Source organism: Oryza glaberrima, chromosome 2 (assembly GCF_000147395.1).
Source record: "Oryza glaberrima chromosome 2, OglaRS2, whole genome shotgun sequence".
Lineage (NCBI taxonomy): Eukaryota > Viridiplantae > Streptophyta > Magnoliopsida > Poales > Poaceae > Oryza > Oryza glaberrima.
In genome coordinates this window covers 10,369,024-10,396,091 of record NC_068327.1, presented here as the reverse complement: position 1 = coordinate 10,396,091, position 27,068 = coordinate 10,369,024, and the positions used below count along the sequence as shown (strand labels likewise).

Genomic DNA, 27,068 nt, shown 5'->3' with positions numbered 1-27,068 from the left:
AGGTGGTGGCGGCATCGGCACCTACCCTCGGCGCAGCTTCCCTCCCCTTCCTTCCATTTCTGGCCAAAGGGGGGGAGGGGGAGGGGGGAGGGCGGCGGCAGCGGTGGCTCCCCTCCCTCCTCCTAGATCCGGCCGGAGGGAGGGGGAAGGGCGGTGGTGGCACCCCCAGGTGCAGTGTCACGCCCGGAATTTCTATCCAAAATTCCAAACGCTTACATGTGTATAAACCCTCGTCCAGGAATCAGCCGAGGCACACAATAACAAATTGATAATAGAGTACAATTATTACTCTAATTAATAAGTGAATAAAATGTCATTATAGAGGTAGATAGTTCCTCTCAAACAATAAAGTTCTAAGCAGCGGAAAATAAGATAAACAGCGCAGACGACTCCATTCCATAGGCAGCTTGACCAAGGCTACGCCTAATCCTCCACACCATCAGCATCACTGTAGAACTCCTCCTCTGATGAATGATTGCAAGGTGAGTATATGACATACTCAGCAAACCACGCAGCAAATATGCAAGTAAAAAGGATAGCAAAGGATGGCATAATATAGTCTCATTTTGCATAAATAGCATTTAATAAATCTTTCAGAATTTAATAAAACAGTAAAGTATTAATTAAACAATATTAATCCAACGCTATACAACATACCTGTTGCATAGGCCCAACCATTCTGAACAACCAATCCCGGCTGCACAGTTCTATCTCCAAACCAGGAAAATACCATTCCAAACCAGGAGCTAAACAAATTATTACCAATTACAGCATCATTTATTATAGTGAGAGGTGTAAGACTAATCACGAAAGACATTGTTAGACCCGCCCATCACCATGGGCACGGCTATTCGAATAGTTTTACTCTGGCCAGAGGTGTACCACTGTACCCACAAGACACAACCTCAACATCATGTCAACCATGCGTCGCGATACTTAACAAGTACCCGAATAGAGATTGTGACAATACCCTCTATATAACACAATTCAAAGCAGTGCACCGTTCCCGGATCATAATCACCCCCTTGTAAACAAGGCATGGACTCCCCAGCGACCCCCGTGGGCTTATCTCCACCACTTCATAGTCTGGTGCTCTACAATGAACCATACTATACAGAAAGTAAAGCCGTTGCCCACGCTGGCTTGTGGTTGGCACGGTAAATGTTTCACAACCGAAAATCGTGAACCGGTCCTTAATATTCATGAGCACGATCATCAAAACCATGTGCTCACAACCCACCTTTATCAGGTTTTAGTTGGCAAATTAATTAATTAACCAATCACGATTAACCATCGTGAGCTATCATTAAACCATCATTAAATAATAGTGAATCATAAGTATCCCATTTATATGAGCTAGTGTCTCTAAGCATGGCTAAGCATCCTATTCACTTTAGCTAAAACCATATAATGTTCTAGCTAATCATATTATTACCCAAGTGACAAAGAATAGGTAATCAATAACAAAAGGGCTATAACAAAGCAATAGGTTATCTCCACCCAATGACATTCAAAAATAAATACAATAGTTGAATAGAAACAATAGCTTTAAACGGGATCAACATGCTCAAAGGGTTGTTTGGGATCTGTGTGACTTGCCTTGCTGGCCTTGAAACTCTTCAAATTTTTCTCCTGCCAAATCGGACCCTCCAGGAACGTCGAAATCTAAGGAGAAAAGAGCAAAATCACCAAAACAGAACATAAACAAGTATGAACAGTACATATGGATATTTTTAACATGTAGATCTCAATTTTAGAAAAATTTAGAGACTTGAACCAACTAAATCCGAGCTAAGATGAATTAGTTATGAATTTTTAAAGATTAAATCGGATTAAATCATTTATATAGATTTTAATTGAATTATGACACAATATAGAATTATTTTTGAAAAGGAAAAAGAAATTATTGCGTCATCGGGCTCGGCTCACGGTGGACCGGGTGCACGGCGGTGGTCTACGGAACGAACAGCCGAGATCTATCCTATCCAAAACGGACAGCCGAGATCAACTTGATCTACCGCGGTCTACGGGGAAACAGCGACGACGACGTCAGCGGTGACGTCATCACCGGCGGAGACTCGGCCTCGCACGCTCGCCGGCGAACGACGGCGCGGCGGCGCAAACGGACGGCATCTACGCGTAGAGGGCGACGCGGCGAACTCATCGGTGACCCAAACGACGGCGGACGGCAACCGGACGGCGACGGCGACGAGGATGAAGCGGCGGCGACGATCGGGTCGACGACGACGGTGGTGCTCCGGCGATCCTCGGCGGAATCGGAGGACGGGACGAGGACGGCGACGACTTGGCGATCCCAACAGCGGCCTTCCCGAGCGACGGCGACGACCGGAGCGACGGCGGCGCACGGCTGGACAAGCGGCAGCGACGGCGGCGCACGGGTTCTCGCGGAGGCAGTGCTACAGGCGGCGGCAGGCTAAGGCGAGGGTGGCGGTGGAGAGAGGAGGTCCCGGGGGTCCTTAAATAGGGGCTAGAGGGCGGCGATGGAGGCCCATGGTGACCGGCGACGGCGATGGAATGTTAGGGTTCGGGTGAGAGAGACGAATCCGATTCGAGATCGAATCCGGCTATTTCCAAACGAAATTGGACGACAATTCCAAAAGAGAAAAGATAGAGGGGATCCCGAGGATCATTTCCCCTCAATCGATTAGGTCGGAGAAGGAAAGGGGCGACGGAATTTGGAAGGAGGCGGCGACGGCTCGGGCGGCTAGGGCGTGGCCCGGCGGCGCGAGGTAGATGACGGGCCTGACGGGTGGGCCCCACCTGTCAGCGGGAGAGAGAGCGCGAGCGGCGGCTGCGCGTGGCTACGGGCCGACTTGGGCCGGGGAGAGAGAGAGGGAGGTTTTGGGCCGACTTTCGGCCCAAAGCTAAAAAGAAGACTTTTAAAACCTTTTTCAATTTAAATTATTCATGAAATGCAATTCCATTTATTAAAAATACTTCCTTGACTCAAATAAATCCTAGAAAAATCTAGGAACTATAGAATCAAGTAAAGTATTTAATAATATTTTATCTAGCCCACTTTTATATTGGAATTTATTATTTAAAATTAGATCTTTTCTTCTAGGCTTTTAAAATTATTTCTAATAATTCCAATTAAACAACAATTTATATATTTGGGATTTTTAGTGTGTGACATGCAGCTCCTGTCCCCTCCCTCCTAGATCCAGCCGAAGGGAGGAGGGGGAGGGGGAGGGCGCCCTTCCTCCCAGATCTAGCCGAAGGGAGGGTGGTGGTGGCGGCTCTGCAGTGGCCTCTCCTTACTTGCCCTTCCTCTCCCTCTCCCTCTCCCTCTCGCTCCCAAAACCCTAACCCTAGATCCGGCCGGTGGTGGGAGGGTTGCGGCGGCGGCGTGGCCGGAGGTGGGTAGGGTGGGTGCGGGTGGGGGTGGTGGCGACTTTTTTTTTCGCCCAAAATATTATTACAGGCGGGTGGCTATAGCGGTTGTGAAGATGGAGATGCTGCCTGCGAAAATGATTTTTGTAGGTGGGCCGCTGGGCCTTCCCCCCGCCTGGGAAAACAATTTTTGGCCGTCTGGGAAAATGATTTTCCTAGTAGTGTACCTAGCTATAAATAGCACATAAGCATCTACACAGATATCTCGGGGCCAAGGTAGACACATATAAAACAGAGAACTAGAGAATAGTTATTGTCATCTGTTCAATTGTGAAATTCCACGCTCTTCTTCCTCATCATCATTCTAAATTTCCACCCTGTTAGACGAGAGAATGAAATATGAGTTTGGTTAAGAGTGGACTGGTGTAGAATAGAAATGGGGAATGGTAGGTATCAGGCTAACAAAACACCGATAACTCAAGTGTTGATGCTACCTCTCCCGTAACAACTGATGTTGATGAGGGGAGCCTAGTTGTTCTCTAGGCAAGCTTACAAGGAAGCGGTCGAAGAACACACAAGAAACTTTCATTCTTACTACAAGAATGGATCATTGTAGAGCTGCTATATATATGTAGCTGCATCCCTGATTAATGCTTTGTACGGTGAATGAAGATCAAGTTAATGAGTAGCCAATGTCAGCATCAATTTCAAGGGTGTCTCGGAAGTGATATTGATGAGTACGCCCTTTTGCTAGTTCCATACATGTGTCAAGTAAAATTATTATCATTTCCATGTAGCTGCACATAAACTAGTTTATGATTCTTAGCTTCTTGTGCAGGTAAAACACACCAAGTTTCCAATTATTATGGTTTGTTAAATTGTTATGGTTTCATCCACATCAGTTTGTTACTTATGTATGATATCGAGCGTCATTTGCCTTCATATATGGACCGGCTAAGTCGAACACTTCGGTATAAGGATTTCATGAGACACGCACAAGTTTTTGACCTTAAAATCAAGGGGGAAATACGACACATGATTTGTTTTTTTTCTAGACAATAATATATATACAAGGTAAATCGAATGAATGGGAACAATACATCATGCCTAGCAGATCAAGAATTTCTATGTCACTTGTCTTGTCTTCAGAGAAGTTCTTGATCTGGCATTTTACACGGTGGAGGCAAACATTAACAAATATATTTTCCTCAAAAATATCAGCTAGACACTAGACAATGGATGTGCAGGTAGAGATCTTTACTCGTCATAACTCTTCCCGCATCGAGCGGTTTCAGCTACTCCATCCGTCCAAAAATATAAGCATTTTTAGCATAGTGATAAGTCAAACATTTTCAACTTTGACTATTAATAGCAAAAAAAAAGATCAATCATATAAAATTGATGTTACTAGATTTATCATTAAACAAACTATCATAATATGTAACCTTTTTTTATTTAAAACATCTTGCTTTTATAGATATTGTTGGGCAATGCAGTATCTCGGAGACCATGTCAGAATCAAAAAATACTTATATTTTGGGACGGAGAGAGTATTTAAATAGCATACATTTTGTTGAATGTGGATAGAATTGATTGAGCGAGAGAGATAATTGAACACAATAGAGCGAATAGATCGATTTCTCATTGATCAACAGTACATTTATACAATGTGAAGCGGTATCAACCGCAGGGGACGCGATGTTTGGGAACATCGCGTCGGTTGTCGAGAGGAACACCAATGGGAGAGAGAGGAGCGATCTCCTCTTCTCTACCGGTTAGATTAGGAACCGTTGTTCCTATTTCCTTGGGTGGATGAGATCACCCGTAGTTTCTTAACACTCCCCCTTGATCGAATCAACCTGTGATCATTGCTCACTTATTGTTCCAGATATCTGTAAAGATAATCTTAGAAATAATTATAGTTAGTATATTAAATACATCACATAGAACTCCTCGAAAACCCAGTGGGAAAAATAAAGAGAGAACCGTGATATATCATTGACTATTTTTAGATCTTAATGAGTAAAGCTCATAGTATGATCCAAAAATAGTATAATGTCTGTAGTTATCATTTAGTAAAAACCCCAGTATGGAAAAGCCAAATGATAAGACATATAACTTATGTTGATATTACCTTGTTAAAAACTTTGGATGAGAAAACCTAAAGGGTAAAACTCATACAAAGGAAAAAGAGTATAATATGACGAAAATAGGTTATTTTCCAGAGGAAGATACTCCCCCTAAATCCTGCAAATTTTTAAGACGTCTCATACCAATTCCTTCGACACATTTAAAGAATGTGGAGTATGGCAGAGATTTTGTGAATAAATCAGCAAGATTATCACATGACTTAGTTTGCAAGATGTTTATCTCTCCATGTTGCTGAAGCTCATGAGGATAAAATAATTTAGAAGCAATATGCTTAGTTATGTTGCTCTTAATATAACCAGTTTCCATCTGAACAACACAAGCAGCATTATCTTCATAGATAATGGTAGGTGATTCTAATGAACCAATACCACAAGATGTTAATATATGGTTAACCATCCTGCGAAGCCATACACATTCACGTGATGCCTCATATAATGCAATTATTTTAGAATGATTTGTGGAAGTGGCTACCAGAGTCTGTTTAGAAGACTTCCATGAAATAGCAGTTCCACCTTGTAAAAATACGAATCCTATTTGTGATCTGGCGTTGTGGGGATCAGATAGATAGCCAGCGTCAGTATACCCAATTAAAGTCGAATCCTGGTTCTTTTTAAAGAAAAGTCCAAGATCTCTTGTGCCATTAAGATATCGAAAGACATTCTTAACTCCAGTTCAATGGCGTTTGGTAGGAGCAGCACTGTATCTTGCTAATAGATTTACCGAGAAAGCAATATCCGGCCTCGTACTATTTGCAAGATACATGAGTGCGCCAATAGCACTAAGATATGGAAAATCAGGTCCAAGCACATCCTCACCATCATCCTTTGGTTGAAATGGATCTTTCTCCACGTCTAGAGATCGAACCACCATAGGGGTTTTGTAAGGATATGACTTGTCCATATTAAATTTCTCCAAATTTTTCTGGGTATATGCACTTTGGTGCACAAGGATTCCAAAAGGTAAATGCTCAAGTTGTAGACCTAAGCAAAATTTGGTTTGACCCAAATCCTTCATCTCAAACTCCGTCTTTAAATGATGACGTGCTTCATTAATATCTTGTATATTGCCAATGATGTTGAGATCATCGACATATACCGAGATAATACAAAATCCTGTGGGGGACTTTTTGATAAAGACGCATAGGCAATCATCATTTTTAGTGTATCCCTTTAGTGAATGGAATTCACTTAATCGGTTGTACCACATCCTGCTCGATTGTTTTAAGCCATAAAGTGACTTCTGCAACTTAACACAATACATGTTACGATTTACCTTCTGATTCGGGATGTCGATTCCGTCAGGAACCTTCATGTAAATATCAGAATCAAGTGACCCATAAAGATATGCTGTCACTACGTCCATCAACTGCATAAATAGACGATTTTGTACTGCCAATGATATTAAATATCGGAAAGTTATACCACTCATAACTGGAGAGTAAGTATCGTTGAAATCAACGCCAGGTTTTTGCGTAAAACCATGTGCTACAAGCCTTGCTTTATATCTCACCACCTTGTTGTTTTCATTCCGTTTCCGGACGAAAACCCATTTGTATCCCACAGGAAAGATACCACGAGGAGTAGGCATTACAGCCGAGAATACATCTCTTTTGTAAAGCGAGGCTAATTCTGCGTCAATTGCGTCCTTCCATTTGTTCCAGTTAGAGTGCTTTTGGCACTCTTTTATAGACCTAGGTTCTGGATCAACTTGGAGGTAATTAGCAATTTGTTCAGAAAAATTAATGTCGACAACTGTAGCTCTTCTATCAAAAGATTCTCCAGTTTCAGAGTAGTTGATGACAATTTCATCAACCCTTATAGACTCATCGTGATCTCCCGAAACAATGTGTCTATGGTCTTCCGAATTCCTAGTCTCAACATTGTGCACCACCGAGCTAGGTTGCAGACTATCACGATCTGCTTGATATATAGTATCAATTTGGTGTGTACCAACTAAAGGTTGGTTTGCATCTACCGTCTTTCTTTGCTTATTAGCAATTGTTTCTCGCTGAGTGGCCATACTTCTTCCTCTCTTTTTAGTGAGTGGAAGTTGAGTGGTTTTATTTGGTACCTCCACTCTTTCTGGCGCATTCTGAGTGGGAATGAAAGATTTAGTCACACCTTTATAATTGGTAAATGCATCTGGCAGGTTATTTGCAAGTCTTTGCAAATGTATAATTTTCTGAACTTGAAGTTCAGTTTCAGTAGTACGTGGGTCTGAGGCTAGAATACCTTGGGCATCCCAATCAATTTCCTGGCATTCTTTCTGGTACTTGAAGTCTCCCCCTAATGCCGGGAAATGTTCCTCATCAAAGATAGAGTCAGCGAACCGGGCAGTAAATAGATCACCTGTTAAGGGTTCTAAATACTTTATGATCGACGGAGATTTGAATCCCACATAGATCCCCACTTTCCTGTGTGAGCCCATAGCGGTACGCTGTGGTGGTCAGATCGGTATGTATATAGCACAACCGAACTTACACAAATGGGAAATACTTGGAGGATTTTCACGTACTAACTGCATTGGGGAAGTTTCATGATATGCAGTTGGTCGTAGTTGGACAAGGTCAGCAGCATGCAAAACTGCATGACCCCAACATGACGAAGGTAATTTGCAATTCATCCATAATGGTCGAACAATAAGCTTAATTCTTTTAATCAATGATTCAGCCAAACCATTTTGTGTGTGGACATATGGAACAGAGTGCTGAACCTAAAATCCCAATGCCATACAATAATCATCGAAAGCATGAGATGTAAATTCGACAGTGTTGTCCATACGGATTGATTGAATCCTATGTTCAGGGTAATTTGCCTTCAACCTTATAATTTGAGACATTAGTTTGGCAAAGGCATGGTTTCGTGTCGATAGAAGACACACATGAGACCATCTAGTAGATGCGTCAATCAGAACCATAAAGTACCTGAACGGTCCAGATCTTGGCACAATAGGGCCACAGATATCTCCTGGAATGCGTTCAAGGAATTTAAGTGGTTCGGCTCTAATTTTGAGATAAGATGGTCTCAAAATCAACTTCCCAGTAGCACATGCAGTGCATACAAAATCAGAGGATTTGGGAAATTTATCAGTGATCAAATGATGACCAATAGAGCGATATCCTTAGACATCTATAATGAAAGAAGAATTGCTTGATTAAGAATTCTTTATCCAATATAAACACATACATACAATAATTAAAACATCAAATACATAGTATGACGTTTACATATGTTAAAAGTACATACTCTAATGACTAGCAAGCCATACAACCTTACAATATAAGGGAGTTTGTACAACCAATATTGTTTGGCAAACTTATAGGATATCAATATACTGTTTCAAGCACACTGAGATAAGAGCAACTTCATCTCCAAGTGGGACGCACCGAGATTATTGCAAATCTCCAAGTGGGTCCGTTGAGCAGTATTCGATGAACATATCATCCATCACAGAGAGTGGAGCGACATCTTCTGGGAGAACATTGAGGTTGATTTTTGGTTCAACAGGAGCCTAGTGAGAACTTGCAACCTCAGGTCGCTCTTCATGTGTAAGATTGAAGTGGGCTTCAAATTTTGGGTTCTCAGAAGATTTTTTGTCCTTGAGGGATTTTTGGTACAAGAGAACAAGATGTTTCAGGATGCGGCAGTCTTTAGCGACATGAGTGTCAGATCCACACCTGTAGCAATGCTTGTGGCCATTGCTACGAGGTTGTGGTGCCTTACCCTTCCCTTTTCCTTTCTTTCGACCATTGAATTTGCGCCTGTTGTTGTTGCGTTTGCGCTTTCCAGTCAGATTCTTAGGATTATTCGAAGAATTTCCCTTGAATCCTTTCTTATTCTCAGCATTATTTTGTACATTGTAGTGCACCTCAGGCAGTGGAGCAGAGCCCGGTGGGCGCTGTTGGGCATTCTTTAAAGAAAGCTCATGATGTCTTTCTGCCTATGTCAATGTATGTATAAGCAGAGAATGGTTCTAGAAATTGTTAGCGCGACACTGTTGAGTCAGTATCCTGTCCTCCGGAAGCATAGTTGATAGAGTTTTCTCTATCTTCTCTGCCTCCGTTGGCTCTTGTTCGCAAAACTTCAACCTGGAACAAATGTTATGAACAGCATGGTTGTATTCTGCCACAGTTTTAAAGTCCTGTAGGCGTAAATGAACCCACTCATAATTAGCCTCAGGCCAAATGAGTTCCTTTTGCTGATCATAACGCTCTTTTAGAGCTTTCCAAAGGTTGAGAGGGCTCGTCTCTAACATGTATTCATGTTTGAGATCCTTGTGAATGTAGAGCCTCAGAAGGAAAATGGTTGTATTTAACTTCCTATTCTCAATTGGCGGGTCCCCATCATTGGGTTCCTCAATTGTATTTAAAATCCCCTGAGAGGCAAAATTGATTTTGATATCAGAAGCCCAGATGGGATAGTTAGTCCCATCGAGGGCGAGTTCGTTGAACTCTTTTGTTGCCATGTCCCTACAATCATGGTTAACATTATCAATTTACAGAGGTAAATTAATAAAAACATGATATTAAGGTTGTAATCTCAATGCGAAATGTAAGACTTCATATTTTGTAATGTTTCGAAAAGATGCAGGTAATAGACCTGGCAATTTGAGTTAGAATTCGAAATTAGGTGGCACAATGTGGATAATCTCCAAGTAATTAAACAGTGGAGTAGATCTCTTAATAGTGGGCAAGCTATATTTGCTGCCTAAAACACGGTCTCCAGGCAAATATATTCTGGTGAATATACCGCAGCCAATGTTTAGGACTCCACTACCTTGTGCTCAACAAAATTTCAAATAATCTCATTTTTCAAAACATATTCTTGGAAAGTAACACATGTGGATGATCATCGTGAGATGTAGACCTCTGTGAGATGGGCGAGATGCTTGTTGCCTAGGTTATGACCAGTGCGGCCAATTTGTAGGACTCCATCGGGTAATCATCTCAAAATGTAGACCACTTGATGATGGGCGAGATACTCGTTGCCTAAGTTATGGTCACGATGACCAAAGTATAGGACTCCATCAACATGTGATTAATTTCCAAGTTAAATTGTGAAGTGGAACATGCATTAATTCCTCCATTAATTATGTTGTACATAATTAAGAGAATTTGCTAAATCAAAGTACAAAATTTATAGAATTTTGTAAATTAATAAAGCGAGAAAGTAGAGCGTGTCTTGAAATAATATGCAAAAGGCATGTTATTACAAATAAATTTAGTGAAATAGGGTATTTAAATAAACACCTATGTTAATAAACACATAACATCAATGGTCTATAGGACCATTACATAATTGCTTGTACAACTGATGAACTGTTTTGACTAAATTATATAAAACACAGGGACTAAAATGAAATTGCTGCTAAATTAAAAATTAAAACTAAAATTAAATGATAAATTGGGTGGTGGGCCGAAATCAAAAGAATTCGGCCCACCACCGTGTGGCACAGGCCGGCAGGCTAGGGGGGAAGCGAGGGGTGCTGGGCCGGCCCATCCGGCCCGGCAGCAAAAGGCAGGAGAGGGGCGGTGACAGTACATTTATACAATGTGAAGCGGTGTCAACCGCAGGGGACGTGATGTTTGGGAACATCGCGTCGGTTGTCGAGAGGGACGCCAAAGGGAGAGAAAGGAGCGATCTCCTCTTCTCTACCGGTTAGATTAGGAACCGTTGTTCCTATTTCCTTGGGTGGATGAGATCACCCGTAGTTTCTTATCTTGTCTACACTGACAGGAAGATTAAAAAAATGAAATAAAATGTTGTTCATGAATAATAGGCGTTGGATGTATAGTACTATAGCTTGCCTTATCAGCTAGCTCTTTATGATATTTTCATATTTTCTCGTAAACAAAATTCAAGGTTAGTAAATAAATAAATAATAAATGAATAATTTCAGATTGCATCTGTGTGGAAATGTCAGGATAGTATATGACAACGTGACTTGGTCACATGGTGGTTCTAAAATATTTTAGCAGATTGAAGTGAGCCGTGATGGCCTGAAGACAGTGGCAAACTGGTGCAATGTATGGAGGGCTTATCAGCCCTAGTTAGAATTTAAATTCCTGAAAGAAATTGCTTGCAATTTTTTACGCCTAAAATATAGAAAGATAAAAACCTGTAATTAATTGTCAAATCAATTAAGCTCTAAAATTTAAAATAGATTTTTTGTTTGCAATGTGCCGATATGTTTTTTTAAAATTCCATAACAAACGTACGAGTATTTTGCTGGTAGAGAAAAAAAGTAACCACATATCCTTAGTTGCCACATTTGTTTGTTTACTGACTGCATCCAGCAGCTACTATAAAAGTATAAATAGAGCATGTGTGAGTATGAGTTCTTCTTCCTCAGCATCTTTTGAGTTCTCCACCCTGTGGGATGAGAGAGTGAAAAATATAAGTTTAACTAAGAGAGGATTGATATAGGACACGAATGGGGAATGGTAGGTACCAGGATGACATAGCAAACACCAACAGCTCAAGCACCTCTCCCTTTAGCGATTGATGTGTAGGAGGAGTTATTTTACAGGAAAGCTTATGAGGGAGTAGCAGATAATGAAAGGGCATGTAGCCTAGTGGTTAAAGTGACCTAAGTAGCAGTACCCCAAGGTACTGAGTTCAAATCTCCTATGGAGCTCTCCCTATCTCAATAGCCGTATATATCCAGTTAGATATAGAGGCCGGGTAGAAAAAGTTGCTATGGCCACATTCCTGATCAGTGTTTCCTACGGCAATGACATTGGATAACATGTCACCAAATGAATGAAGATCATGCTGATCACTACGTAGCCAAAGGCAACATTAAACTCATGGGTGTCTCAGAAGCTTGCCTCGTTGTTGTCGCATACTTTTGCTTGTTCCATATAGTATAACCTGTAAATTTGTTGGGTTTGCGATGTAGCTGTACATAAAGTTCATGTACATCTTAACTTCGTCTTCTGTAATTTTGACTATGGTATACCTGGTCGCGGATATAACAACAAGTTCTCAACCATTATGGTTCAGTTAGGCCGAGAAAGTATGTATTACAGCTAATTAGAACACTTAAGTGGAATTGTTCATGATAGCCGTATGTGTTTTTACCTCAAAAACAAGGAAACACATGACTTGGTTCTTAATCTGTACAATAATATAGAGGTAAGAGCTCTTTTCTCATTCTTAAGAAGGTACTATATATAAGGTACAATGAGGTACCAATTAAATTTAACCATTGATTTGGCAGGAGCACGATAGGGAAAAAAAAAGGAGGTATTCGCTGAATCAGTAAATCAGATTAATTAATCTGTAAAGGGATGAATCAGTAGTTCAGCACAATAGATCGTTGATGCAGAGTAAAAAACTTCTGTCACTTGTATTGGTTATAAGAAACTTAAGATCTTAATCACATCTGCCTCCAATTACCATTGGTTACACCCACGTAAAATTTCTATATATAGATAATCTCTTACCTATGAGATATAAAAAAGAGCATTAAGAAATGCCATTTAAAAAAGTAGAGCAGATATATTCAATGAGCCAACATGGTAGCGGTAGGCACACAGTGAATTCATACTCCAAGGGTAGATCGATAAGAGAAGCAAAAAGCTTTCTTTATTTTTCTTTCTTGAAACAGAGCCAGAAGCCCAGAAGCTCTTTTCTCATTGCATTGATATAAAATGAAGTACAAACCACCAACCCAAGAACAACCTGCAAACACCCATTAGCAGAAGGCATTTTGTTTACATGGTTCTTTGCCAAAAAAAAAAGGTGCATAAATAAAATGTGTTCGGAGTAATATGATTTTTTTTTTGAAATGTTTGCCTAAGGTGACATTGTCAGTAGAAAAGGTACAAATTAATATAAAACTGCATATTTTCTTTCATGTACCATAGAAAAGCTTTCAAATATTGTGATAATCAATAAACAATATACTTTGTCTTAGAATAAGGGAAAATAGTAGAAAGAGCTGGTAGACATCTTTACTCGTCATAACTCTTTCTGCATACAACATTTTCCAGCTATTTAAATAGTGTCTCTTGTCTATACTGAAAGGAAGAGAAGAAAGAAGACAAAATAGAATGTTTTTAGTGAATAGGTGTTGGTATATGTATAGTATAGTTTCTCTCAAGAGCTTGTGATAGTTTATGTTTTTTAATACTCTCGTAAAAAAATCAGAGATGATAAGTGGAAAAGGAATTAATAATTTTAGACTATATCAGCATGGAAATGGTAGGTATCAGGTAATCAGGATAATCCACGGCAGTGTCATGTTTTTGAGTGGTGGTTTTCAAATGTTTTAGCAGTTTATAATAGGGGTACATGATGGACCATAGAAAAACATTATTGCAATGTTTGTTTATTGCCACTAATTAAAATTTAAAGTGCTAAAAAAAAGAATAGTGTCACTCTAGATGATCGAGGACTTTCTGGGTGAATAAGAACATGGATGTGTCTTTGTAATAAGTATGAAATAGAAGGGTTTCAATTTTTAGCAAGTGTAGATGTTTGGTGTTTAAATTAATGTCCTACTGTAGATCAATAAGTTCATAGTTTGATCAAGCAGTATCAAGCATTAAGTTTTGATTGTTTTCCTGACCATCATGCAATACAAGGTTCATGTGCTTGAGGAGGAAATGAAATAGCTACATGTCAACATCTTTTTTTTTTTGCTATAACATAGGAGTAGTTTACACATCATCTTCAGAATCCAATGATGGAAAAGTGATAACAAGAAAATCTAATTATGTAAAGGGCAAGTCAAATATTGAAATTTACCTATTTATGTCAATTATTGCAATAATGTTCTAAATAATGCAAGGTTGAGATGGCCTGCTGTAGGTTTTTTTTTTAGATAATGGATTTTCATTATTTCAGCCTCTATAGGCCTTAGAAGGGGAAAAAGTACATGCATTAATTAATCTGAATTTCACCATGCGAAATAAACTGTTGCCCCAACAAGCGAATCCAGTGCAAAATCAAGACCAATTAAAGCTGGTTTCATGGGTGGTTTTTCAGTATTATGTCTGCAATATTATCATTTCCTCAGTTTACCTCACGTGGTTATAAAGAGAGAGATAAGGGAAGGGGCTGGAGATGTGGGCTCATTTTGATGACATAGCAAACAATATATCAAGAATTGATGAGGCAAATTCTGCTGATGTGAAATGGATTGCGGTGCTAATTTAAGTCTTTGCCATTGAAGATTTTAATGACAAATCCTCTGGTTTTTATTAATTTGTTTGCTTTAGTTCCCTTTTTTTTAAGCTCCCCTATTTTCGGTATTTTGGTTGAGCTCGCGCTGAACTATGCACAGAGAGAAGCCATGTGTGTCATGTGCCACAATCTTGGATGTGTGGGATGACATGCATTGTCAACCATGGCACAATATGCAAGGGAGAACATAGTGGGTTCATGGTACCTCGATTCATCTTTAAATTCATAATGAGTAAAGCAAAAAGCTGCAGCGATTCTACAACTCTAGAACTCTGTTTCTCTTCGTCTCTGTTCATTCTGTGGTCATCCCGAGCTAGTTCATCGTGAGTGATCATCAATCGAGTGAGGAAAGTCGACATTTTCTCTATATAATTTTTTTACTAGGAAAAAACTACATATATCTATATATTATATTTGAGTTTTGTAAACTCCCATTAAAGTCGAAATAGTACATATTGTTTGTGGAAAGTGCGAACTGCGAAATGAGATTATTTGTTGAGTGTAGAGGTAGCTAGCTAGCAGCATGGCCTTTTGGATAGGAATAGAGACCGTGTTTAGATGCATGCCTAAATTTTTTTTTGACGTATATGGACAGATATTTAAAGTATTAAACGTAGACTAATAACAAAACAATTTACAGATTTCGCCTGTAAACTGCGAGACAAATCTATTAATGTAACACCCCATGTAACCACGTACCTAGAATGCCACACCAAAATACACTAAAAAACTGTAACCACGTACCTAGAATGCCACACCAAAATACACTAAAAAACTAAGTCCTAAAATTATTAGAAATTTCGGCAAAGTCTCCCCTAAAAATAAACGGTCAATACCGATATAATCCACACAATCCAAACCATCCTAGCTCCACAAACCCCACGTGAAAAATAAGGCTCAGAACCTTAAATGACCTTTACAAGTTCTATGCAAAACTTATGCTGAGCAAAAAAATATAGTCTAAAACTAAATTTCAGTTGTGTGCAATAATAATATGTAGTCCAAGGGTGCTACTCCCGTCCCATGCCGATCGATGTCATTAGGTACCTAAAAACCAAATTAAACACAAGAGTGAGTAAAGAATACTCAGCAAGTACAATCTTGAACTAGTAAAACATACGCATGATTTATGCATTAAGAAACCAATATGAAGGGTTGGATTTACATTATTTTTAAACCAAAGAAGTCAAAAGATAGTAGTTCCCTCCCAGGCAGGTGTGAATATTCTCTTAGCATTACCGGTAAGCCGAGCAAACGTGATCAGCGCTTCTCAAGGATCATGAATAAAGACCCAAATTACACTCCCATAGCTACGCATGGTTCTTGAATAATGTAAACAGAACATCCGGAATAATGAAACATGAATAACGTCATGAATTTGAATATGGGTCGAAACACGAATAAGTAGCATAACGTCAGAGCCATACAATCAGTAATATCAAGCAATTGAATAATAATTATGTAAGTAAAGCCAAACAAAACAACTCAGTTTGTCCATCACATAAGTCCGTCTTGTACTTGCCTTAACTCCTTCGATACTCCGACTCAACTCCTCCAACGTTGGAACCCTCCACACCTGTGGAGCAAAACTACGAATAAACCACTATATTCAACTAACGATGGTTAGAAGGAATATTTACTAAAATCGAAACCTAGAACATATAAACCTTTTACCGATTTGTATTAACTAACCTATAGCTGTTCCATTACTGTTTTATGCGTAACTCACAAACCGTCTAACGGAAACTAGCAAATAATACAACTTCGGACATCTAGACAAAGTTTTCTACAACTTTCATGTTGAGCACAAAATCAGATTATGCCTCTGAAAATCCCAGATTAAGGAAAACGAACTGCTGTCCTGATTTCCGGACCCGGTCAGCAGTACTGTTTTTGCTGTTTCTCCTAAACCGTTTATCTGAATCGAGTGAAACTAGCACCGTTGGAAAGATATCGACGATGACTACAAACTTTATTTAGGACAACTAACCTGATTCCTAATGGTTTAATACCGGATTTGAAAATACGGTTTCAGCCTAGCGTTCAATATAAAATAAATTCGAACTACGGAAACGGATCGTCTTAAATATAAATTAGAAACAACTATAGACTAAAACGGATTACCCAGCAGTACTAATGTATAAGAAAAACGAAGAATTTGGAAATATTCACCAAATTCCCCAAATTTCCCTTCTTCTATCAAATTTCCCCTTCTTTCCTTCCTTCATGTTCTTCTCTGCCTTCTCTCCCTCCTTCCTGTTCGTTGCACGCCAACAGCAGCAGCAGCAGAAACGAATATTGGCAGCAACAGCAAGCCGTGCATCACCAGCAAGGAAGAGATCAGATCGGCAACAGCAGGGATCGGCAGCAGCAGGGAAATTAACAGAAACAACAGTAGCTCACCAACGACCGGCTGTGGACGACGACGGCTGTGGCAACCGGCGACGGCTGCACCAACGGCGGCGCCGGCGAAGACAGGAACAGCGGCGGTGGCGGCAGAGCGCAGGAGGTGCGGCGGCTAGGGCTACAGGAGCGATTCTCCTGTTTCTTTTTTTTTCTTTTGTTTTTTTTGGTTGGTTATATAAAGAGACTAAATAAGATCTAACGGCTCACATCTATTCAATCCTCGGGACTTCGTTCGGACTCCGATTACTATAAATTTATAGTCTATTTTGCACTACTCGGCGAGCTCTACGCATCCACGGTTCCCGATCGCCTATACGAACAATGGTTTAAAAGTTGAACTTTTGCGTGTTTGCTCTAATATTCCCCGAAATATATTAATTTAAAACTCGGGGCATTACATTCTTCCCCCCTTCGATCGAATTCACCCTCGAATTCGCCCAATCATACTCTAGAACACGGGATATTACAATTAAGCCTAATTAATCCGCTATTAGCAAATGTTTACTGTAGCACAACATTGTCAAATCATGGCGTAATTAGGCTCAAAAGATTCGTCTCGCAATTTACATGCAAACTGTGCAATTGGTTTTTTTCGTCCACATTTAATGCTCCATTCATGTATCAAAGCATTTAATGTGACGGAATTTTTGGAAGTTTGAAGGGAGCTAAACACAGCCAGATTCTAGATATTTGAATGGAGCATCATAAAGGGAATGGTTGGCGTCATACTTTACTCAACTAGTACAACATAGACGGAGCACCTACAAATAGCATATACATATCACTTATCTTGTTTTTTTTAGCAATGATCAGTATGAAAGAAGAGATTGTTAGACATATTTACATAGTTTTTATTCAGTTGAGTACTTGAGTTTAGTGAGTTAAGGATTAAGTGAATAAGGAGATATATAGAATTAACTAGTTTATATGGGAATGGTAGGCACCAGGATAACAAAACACATTTGTTCAATAGTATTTAGTTGACAAATTCTATGATGTGTATGACCGACAGTTCAACGCAGTTTTCAAGAGTGTAGAATCTACTGCCGCTGAGGGGTTTTGTTCCAAGGGGGAACTTCGTACTTGCTATATCTCTTTGGACTTACTACTTGCTAGTATATCACTTCAAGCCTTCTCCCTTCTGGTTAGGATTTTTAAAATAAAACTCAAAAGTACCCCTTCCACTATCACATCGGTTTATACAAATGTAACAAAAGGGTTTCTTATGCCGTTCGATGGCATTCAATTAATCTTGTTCAGTTTCGAGGAAGAAACCGTTGTGAGCAGAGCCCATACAAATTGTGATCTATATCTATCCATGGACAATTTGAGCCAATTTCTAGTAAAAAAAAACAATTTCAGCCAATTCATCCATGAGCATATCTATATGTTAAGATCTTATGTGATTTATATCCTGTTTCGTTGGGCAACAATGAAAGATTAGATGGAACAAGAGTGGCTAGTTTACACAAAGAAAATCCACCATGAGATAAGATGAAAACAAACAAAGAATGCAAATGTTCCATTTCCAACAGTGTACCGCTACCTGTAATGCAAGATTAAAAAGCAGAAATCCAAGCACTCCACAACCTTGCTGGGAGAGACCAAAAAATGGTTGGATGAAGTTAAATGTGGATGGATCCTTTGATGCTGCTTCGGGTAAGAGGTATGATTCTTAGGGATAGCACTGGTAATATCATTTTCACCTCCTGTAGATCACTCGAAAGATGCAATAGTCCCTTGGAGTCAGAACTGCGTGCTTGCGTTGAAGGGCTTAATCTGGCAATCCAGTGGACAATGCTCCCACTCCAGGTGAAGACTGATTGCGCCTCGGTGGTCCAGCTTCTGTAGTGCATAGAAAGAGATCGTTTCGAGCTTGCAAACATCATTCATGAAGCAAACCTGCTCTAGGCTGGGGAGAGGGTTATCTCTGTTAATAAAATTTGTAGTAGTCAGAATATTATCAGCCATTATCTGGCAAATAAGGCTAGAGCTGAATCCTTCTCTGGGTTTTGGTTGGGGGAAAATTGTAATTTTATCTCGCATTTAATGGGGGAGAACATTATGATTGAGTAATATATTCTCTCTTCCCCACAAAAAAAAAAAAGGTACCACCATGAAGAACAATGCGTGGCCACTCGCGACAACAGGACACTAATTTTGAGCCAGAAACGGAGTTCCCTTGAAACTAAGCAAAACATACAAAATAGGAGTAAACATTTTCATCTTCACAATACATTAGATCAAGGGAGCTTGACAGCAATCATGCAAATTGTTTCCAGTTGACGAAATTGAAAAAATGTACAGATTTTCGCAGCTGTTCTGGAACAAGTTAACAATAAGGCCCCATTTAGAAAAGGATAAGTGATCTTTTTTCTTGATTCCAATTGGAATAGAACTAATTTCTTGTCAAAATCTTGCAAAATTCCACTGCGTTTCAAAGGAGACCTAACGCTGGGTTATCACAAGGGAAGACTAATAATCAGCTTACAACATCAAATGAATAACACGCACATACATGGGGACATGGTTATCAAGTCGTAAGTCGAGTTGAGATATCCCTGGACTGACTTGTCGACTAGTCCATGACTTGGTCATGCAAAAAAAAAAGGGATGCAATATAAAATCTTTACTACTATTGTACTGTGCTAAAAAATGTATTAGTATAAACTATGGACTATGGAGTAGCAAAGCAAGACAATAAGTCAGCAAGAAATAAAACTAAAGTACTAAACACAATAAGCCAATTAGCACGGTGAATTGGTGATTTGCTACAATAATCACGACTAATTTATGACCGACTTTAGCACGGTGAATTGGTGATTTGATACAATAATCACGACTAATTTACGACCGACTTTACGACTAACCACGACTTACTACGACTAATCGCATGACTTGCTATTTGATCGAGTCGTGGCTCTTTAGCCAAAGTACGACTAATCACATGACTTGCTATTTGGTCAGAGTCATGGCTCTTTAGTCAACTAATTTGACCGACTTTACGACTAATCGGCCGACTTGATAACAGTGCATGGGGAGCACACAACTGCTAAGGTTCAGCCATGCCCAACCAAACACATACAACTTTATTTTTCTATCATATCATTGTCCATCCGATTGTATCATTTACCAGCTATCGCTTACGCTGTTGTTCCATGACAATTCTATCTACTATATCTACTCTACAAAGAACAAACGCTACATCCATTACAGAAAAAGTACAGATTCGGCTTACGCCGTTTGTTTGATGTCTGTTGTCACGGCCCTTGTCATCTACCTCCAGACAACTCTATTGCTTCCTGGTTGTAGACAGAGTCCTCTCCCCAGTCGAACCGCCGCTGCATCCGCTCGTACTCCTGCCTCCTTGTCACCTCCACCTGCTGCCACTCCTCCCACCGCTCCGCCAGCCCCTCGCCTTCTAGCATCCGAACCACCTCTGACATGGATGGCCGATCCTCGGGCGATGACTGTGTGCACAGCAATGCTATCTGTATCATCATCTCAACTTCCTCGTCGTCATAATTCTGGTTCAGGTTGCGGTCCACAATGGATCCTAGCTGCCCTTCTCTTTGTAGCTTCTTTACCTAAAAGGAGAACAAGCACCATGTAAGGACACAGTTTCCAAAATTTCCCAAGGAACATGGTAGAGTGGTTAATAGTGGTAGAGTAAATAAGCTTTACATGATCGAGCAATAGAACATCGTCCTCTTCCTCCAAGCGTGAGAAGTCAATGGCACGCTGGCCAGTCACAAGCTCAAGAAGCATGATCCCGTAGCCAAAAACATCAGTTCTCTCTGATGACTTCCCTGTGGATAGATATTCAGGTGCTATGTGACCCATTGTTCCACGGACTTGAGTAGTGACAGATGTCTTCTGCACATCCACTAGCTTCGCTAGTCCAAAATCACCAACAACAGGTTCAAAGTCCTCATCAAGCAAGACATTCGCCGCTTTGACATCACGGTGTATGATCTTTGGGTTGCAGTGTTCATGCAGATATTCTAGTCCACGTGCTGTACCAATGGCCACCCGTTTTCTTTCTGGCCAGTTTAAGACAGGTTCTCCAGGCTTAAAATCTGCATCGATTTCAACACAACAAACAATATGCCATGAAGCTCACACCAAATAACTATAAAGGTTAAATTAATTTTATCAATTTTCAAGTCTATAGAAAATACAAATCAACCACATGAGTGCATGACTTGAGGTTTATTTAAAATATTAAACTGAAAAACTCAATGCCCACCATCTGTAACCGTAAATTAAGCAAATGACAAAATTCTGTTCACAGATACTCCAAATAATAATAGCAGCACATTTAAGCAAACTTTATAAGGCAATAGGGCATTAGGGATGGAGAAGTACGATATTGATACCTCGCAATCGGTAGGCAACACTCAAATTCTGCATGAATGGATATACCAGGAGGCGCTCTGTTTGTGTTGTGCAGAAGCCAATCAATTTTAGAAGATTGCGGTGAACTGCAACACTAATCAGCTCCACCTCACGCAAGAAGGCGGCCTCACCACCAGGACTTTCATAATCAGTCAATCGTTTTACAGCAATCTTAGTACCATCTGGAAGAACACCTTTGTAAACTTTACCAAAACCTCCCTGCCCGAGAACATTTCTTTCACTGAAATTATCCGTCGCGATTTGTAGTTCTCGCCATGCAAATCTCTTGAGCTGGCCAAATGCAATTCGTCGATCATCCTCACCTGTGAATCACAATTTTTTTACATTACTTCGTTCAATGCACACTGTCAAGCAAACATGAAGCTAGGTATAAATCACAGAGATACCTTCACATGTTCTATTTAGAAAAAAAGATTAAGGCATAAATCACACACTTATCAAACTGAGGTCACAAATAGGTGCACCTGCTTGTTTTGGTTGATTGAGGACATAGCTTACAATCATCGGCTTTGATCATGCGGATAAGTTACAATTTACACAAGAACATGTAGCATTTGTGTAACCAGGAGACATTAGCAAGAGAAATAATTATGCAGGAACTAATAAACCTAACCACAAAGCCACAAAAGAAGTAACCTGCCACAACCACAAAAACTGATGATAGATGCAGGTACTAAAAATAAATCAACTACAAGAACATGAAAACAAATACCTGCTACATCCACAAAAACTTCCCGCAGATGGCTTTTCCTCCTCCCTTTACAGAACAGAAAGAGAGCAGCTACAATGAGAAGTCCTATTACTCCTCCAACTGTTCCAAGTACTATGCCAATTTTTGAGCTATGGGATCCACCTGTAATATGAAAAATTCTAGAACAATTAAGAAATAGTACAGAATTATAAGGTGACATCTTTTCTAGGAGACAAACTCCGTATCAGTAAATATATAAATAAACTAATGAGGATTTAACCTACTCTGGTAGGACATGTTGGTTGAGCAAGAGTGGGGGAAGTTGGTTCCACAATTTAAGTGATTACCAGAAAAGCTATTCATGAAAATTGAACTTTCATCAGTCACTCAGGTTTTTAAAAAAATTGGATTAAACTGTTTTTAGAGAGATCTTGACATACTTGTAACGTGCTACTTGGAACAACGGACCAGGTATCTGACCAGACAGATTATTGTTTGCCAGCCGGCTGCCATAAAAAAAAAAGTTGTTTGTCAACAAATGGAAGATGAACTAGTGTTAGCAGAAACAGAAATTTTAAAAAAGAGATCATACTTAGCCAAGATGTATACTCTTACATGTCAGTCAAGCTTGAGATTTTTGCTAGACTGTCAGGAATTGATCCATTGAAATTATTATCACTAAGTATCCTGGTCAGGTGACAAAAAGGACAGAAAGCATGAAAAATGATGAATCATTTTGATTGTATGCACCAAAAGAAGAGAATGATGAAATGCAGATATACTTACAACAACTGGAGCTTAGAAAGCTGGCCAAGAGAAGCTGGTATTTCTCCCACCAAAAGGTTGTCTTCTAAATCTAAGCTTGTCAAACTAGAAAGATTACCAAATTGCTCTGGTATGCCACCGGAAATCCTATTACCAGCCAAGGACCTGCAAGATCATACACAACAGCATTTCATAATAGTTGGAGAGAATCGATAGGAGAATCATATTGCAATTAACCTAACCATCAGTTCATGCAGGACACAAAAACATACTCACACCACCTTCCAAAATCAAGAATTAGCAGTTGTAACATTGGTACAATGCATTTCTCTCAGTTAAAAATGGTTTTATGGTTACTGGTTAGCAGAAATTGATCTTTTATACTGAAAAAATCAGTTGAACTCAGACCTGTCATGAAACTACAGTTAACCCCAATCAACAAGAAAGCACAGGAAAAAAACTACCAGGAACAGAACTCCATAGAATTGACCTTAAGATTTTGTGCAGATCTTGCAGAGTTGGGTGCTTGGACTTCTTGATTTTTTTAACTTTTTTATTGCATATTTATTTTATTTTGATCCAATAATTTTCCAGTAGGGTTCTACCTTAGTGTTTGCCTTTTAAAAAGGGATTAAATAGAGGAACTGAAAGCAATATTAGCAACAGTTTCTGGGGTCAGCACAAACTTGTTGGAATTACTCATGCCACCTATTTATAGTTTTCAAATTACAGAAATACTTTCAAGTATTGAGAAAATATTTTTCTCTTAATTTAGTATAGATTGTGGTTTTCCTACCAACTTCATAACCATTTATTGAACACTCATATATTGAATTCCCAAGTATTATTAATCTACATAATAGAATAATGTACTCACAGGACAGTCAAATATTTCAGTTCTCCAATTCTTGGTGACAAAACTCCAGCAAATCCACGAGCAGCCAATGTTCTGTAGGAAAGCATTATCATAAAAAATGAAAACAAACAGGACAAAGAGCAGAGGTGGGAATCAGTATAAAATTTAAGTGTACAAGATGAGAAGGTGCATGAGCTCCAACTTACACTTGAATAACATTGTTGTTATTGTCACAAATTACAGAATTCCATGTACAAGGGTTGACTTGATTTTGGTTCCAATCCGAAAGCTGATTGCCAGTAACATTCAGTTTTTGTTTCATATCATATAAGGCATCTCCTGGTAAAACATACAAAAGGTTTTTGAGAACCAGAGGATAAATAACAAGTTACTCTATGTTCATCAACTAACTTAATACCTCAGGATTACACCAAAGTTAGTGCCAACCAAAGATTCGCCACTCATGAAAATGAGGAATAAATTTTCAAATAATAATAAGCTCGCATGATAGGGGCATCTAATATGAATATTGTTGCCCGTGTTTTCACTCTGTAGAGAAAATTCTTTTCGTTTCCCCTTACAGAAACTATAATCCCTCATTTGCCAACTCAACTTTCACTCCTCTTTTCCCCTTCCAGTTACATTCTGTTAGTATGCTATACAGTTAATCGAATATTCTTCTCACTATTTTGCTCATATAGCAGCTGTACCCCTGATCCCGGCCACTGTCAGTTTCTTCTTTTCCTTCCTCACCTTTTCCTTTTCACTCTCACTTTTTTCTCTCTCCCGTCCGATTTCTTCCATCCGGCAACAATCAGGGCACTTGCATTTTACTTGATTTCCACTATTAGGGGAAAAATGGTTAGGAATTTAGAATAGATAGATCCCATGGTTTCCGTATAGGCCTGATTTCCATGTTGATCTAATCTTCTCTATAACTCTCTCTGTAATCTGTAAATTGCAGCAAATCACATTTTTGTTTATGGCAAGAGGGCTGTGGCAGTCAAGAGATTGGTGAAAGACAGAGCAGTATGTCTGTGGCAAGATCTGATGACACCAGCCATGGATGCTGTGAGCTTGGGAAAGACTAGGTAGGGCCACAAAACTGTCGTAATCTCAACAAAGGCAGTAGGCCATGGAAGGACAGTCATGGTGTCATGAGCTCCAGTGGCCCAGTGAAAAAATGGTGTCATGAGCTCGACGAATGGTGTGGATGGCAGATTTGCATGAGACAGACAGCTTTGATGATCTCTGTTTCTCCGCTGCCTCCCTCTTCTTTGGCCAATTAGCCTCCCGTCCACGGTACCAGCAGAAGACAAGATGGGGAAATGCCGTCCAATGAAGATATATAAGATGGCAATGAAGGAATTGAGGGGGAAGAAGGGCAAAATTGACATGTTCCATCATAGTTCACAGAACAGTTACAGGAGGGTGGTGGGAGGGTCAATAATAAGGGGCATAAACTGAGTTTAAATGGTCAACAGGGGAACATTCATAGGAGCAAATAAGGTAAGTTACTAACTTGTAGGGCAAATAAAGAATATTCTCACTATATAACATATGGGGATTCAAAGAGTGTAATATGTATTGTTGCATCCACAACATGTATTTCCCAGACACAATTCCAAAAATGCAATTATCACATAACATTAATGCTGCAATGAAGCCATTGATATAAACAAAAACAGTCATTTCAGGATAAAAACCTTGACAGTTCTAAAGTTTTGAGAAAACATGTGCCTACTTTCCGCAATTTCTTAATATCTCAAAATATGCAGCATTTTCAAATCCATGCTATTTTTGGATAAACCTTTAGATTTAGACTGGTGCGCAGGCGCCCACGTCAGCCAACGAAGCATTAGTTAGCATGTTGGCGCCTTCTTTTCCCTTTGTTTGGACTAAGCAACTAGCAGTACGTTCACATTTAAGGCAAGTTTTGACCAAAAGCAGTAGTTCCAAGCTATCAAAACGAAAGCGAGCAGTAGTACCTACTGCAAGGTGTGCTATGTATTATCAATTGAAGGTAACCTAAGGTCTGTAGCGTTGGAAATCAATACAGCAATTCCACATGGCATCTGGTTACCTACTTCGCTACCATCGCGACAGTGTGCCACGGCATGTAATCCACAAGGCGTTCGGTAATCTACCATGCGAAAATTGAAGCTACAGTACTGCACTACACTACACTACACTACACAGAAGCTCGGAGGAGACAACCGGGGGGCGTCGCAGGCGAGGCGACTGGGGTCGGAGAGCAGCAAAAAGCTAAGGTACCTTGGCGGTCGGACGCGGAGAAGGACGGCAGCGAGACCGCGATGATGAGGACGGCGACGCGCAGCTCCCTCATCTCGCCTCACAACCCGACGGGGAAAGGGGGCAAGGGGATGGTCGGTCGCCGGTGCCGGGGGGCAGGAGGAGGAGGGCGCCCCGGTGGCCGTGGCGGCTGCTGGTGGTGGCCGGAATCCCGCGGCGGCGGAGGCCGCGGCGAGGGTTTTGGTGGGCGGGTGATTTGGGGCGGCGAGAGGAAGGGGAAAGAGGAGGAGAAGAACTTCTCGAGTGTTTTTTTTTTTCCTTTTTTTTTTTTTTGTTTTTGTGATGGGGATTTGATTGATTATTATTGTTTGTTGTTGAGATAATCAGATTCCCGTGCTTAGCTTAGCTTAGCTTAGCAGGGTCGATTAGCTAGCTAGCTGCTGTCTTCTCCTGATAGAGAGAACCACTTGCGTCAAAAGAAAAACTGCTTAAAAAAACAAGAGGAAAAACCACTTGCTGTGTGTGTTTGGGGGGAAAATAAAAAGAGGAAGAGAAAAAAACCACTTGCAGGTCACAGACTGATTCACAGGTTGGCAAGACCCAATAATGACCATGAGTCCATGATGATGTTTGCTAGCACCTGTGATGGATGGATAAGCCTCCTTGTTTTCCATGCCCAATCCACTGATAGAATAGGACATGTAGAAGCTTTGTTTAGTGCCACTGATGGTGACTATAATCTCGTTGTAGTATAGGATCTTTATAGTATAGGATTTATTTAGTAGAGCTTCAACTCATAAATTTAGCTTTAGGAGTTGGGTCTGGAGTGGAGTTGTAGAGCAGCCTAAACCGAGCTCCACCTCTCTAGTTTATTTTGTCAGAGCGCTCCACCCAGCTCCGCTCCCATTTTAGGTGGAACTGAAACTGTTTGGCTGTGCTCCAGCTCTAGGAGAGGTGTAGCTGAAGCTGGACTTTTGTATAT

General features: G+C 40.1%; 1 protein-coding gene and 1 long non-coding RNA gene across 2 annotated transcripts; both read right to left on the bottom strand.

Moving 5' to 3' along the window:
* Positions 1-16,214: 16,214 nt before the first annotated feature.
* On the bottom strand, positions 16,215-17,251 carry LOC127761719 (uncharacterized). Its single transcript, XR_008015282.1, has 3 exons — positions 17,100-17,251; positions 16,821-16,952; positions 16,215-16,272 (listed from the first exon to the last, which is right to left on the bottom strand). It is a non-coding gene; the product is annotated as an uncharacterized LOC127761719 (long non-coding RNA).
* Positions 17,252-20,168: 2,917 nt separating this feature from the next.
* Positions 20,169-26,483, bottom strand: LOC127763239 (LRR receptor kinase SERK2). The gene is made up of 11 exons (XM_052287883.1): positions 26,108-26,483; positions 24,040-24,172; positions 23,855-23,926; positions 22,999-23,142; positions 22,828-22,899; positions 22,653-22,718; positions 22,497-22,567; positions 22,234-22,374; positions 21,482-21,823; positions 20,787-21,181; positions 20,169-20,689 (listed from the first exon to the last, which is right to left on the bottom strand). The coding sequence occupies exons 1-11, from the start codon at positions 26,178-26,180 to the stop codon at positions 20,375-20,377; spliced, it is 1,824 nt and encodes a 607-aa protein (XP_052143843.1). The 5' UTR covers positions 26,181-26,483; the 3' UTR covers positions 20,169-20,374.
* Positions 26,484-27,068: the final 585 nt, after the last annotated feature.

Bases quoted from the DNA above. Each gene is read 5' to 3' on its own strand.
- LOC127763239 (XM_052287883.1), bottom strand. From the start codon at position 26,180: ATGAGGGAGCTGCGCGTCGCCGTCCTCATCATCGCGGTCTCGCTGCCG. The intron at 23,927-24,039 runs GTAAGTTGGAGC...GCTTTCCTACAG, and splicing joins AACAACAATGTTATTCAAGT to AACATTGGCTGCTCGTGGAT. The intron at 22,568-22,652 runs GTATGTCAAGAT...TTTCATGAATAG, and splicing joins TTCCAAGTAGCACGTTACAA to CTTTTCTGGTAATCACTTAA.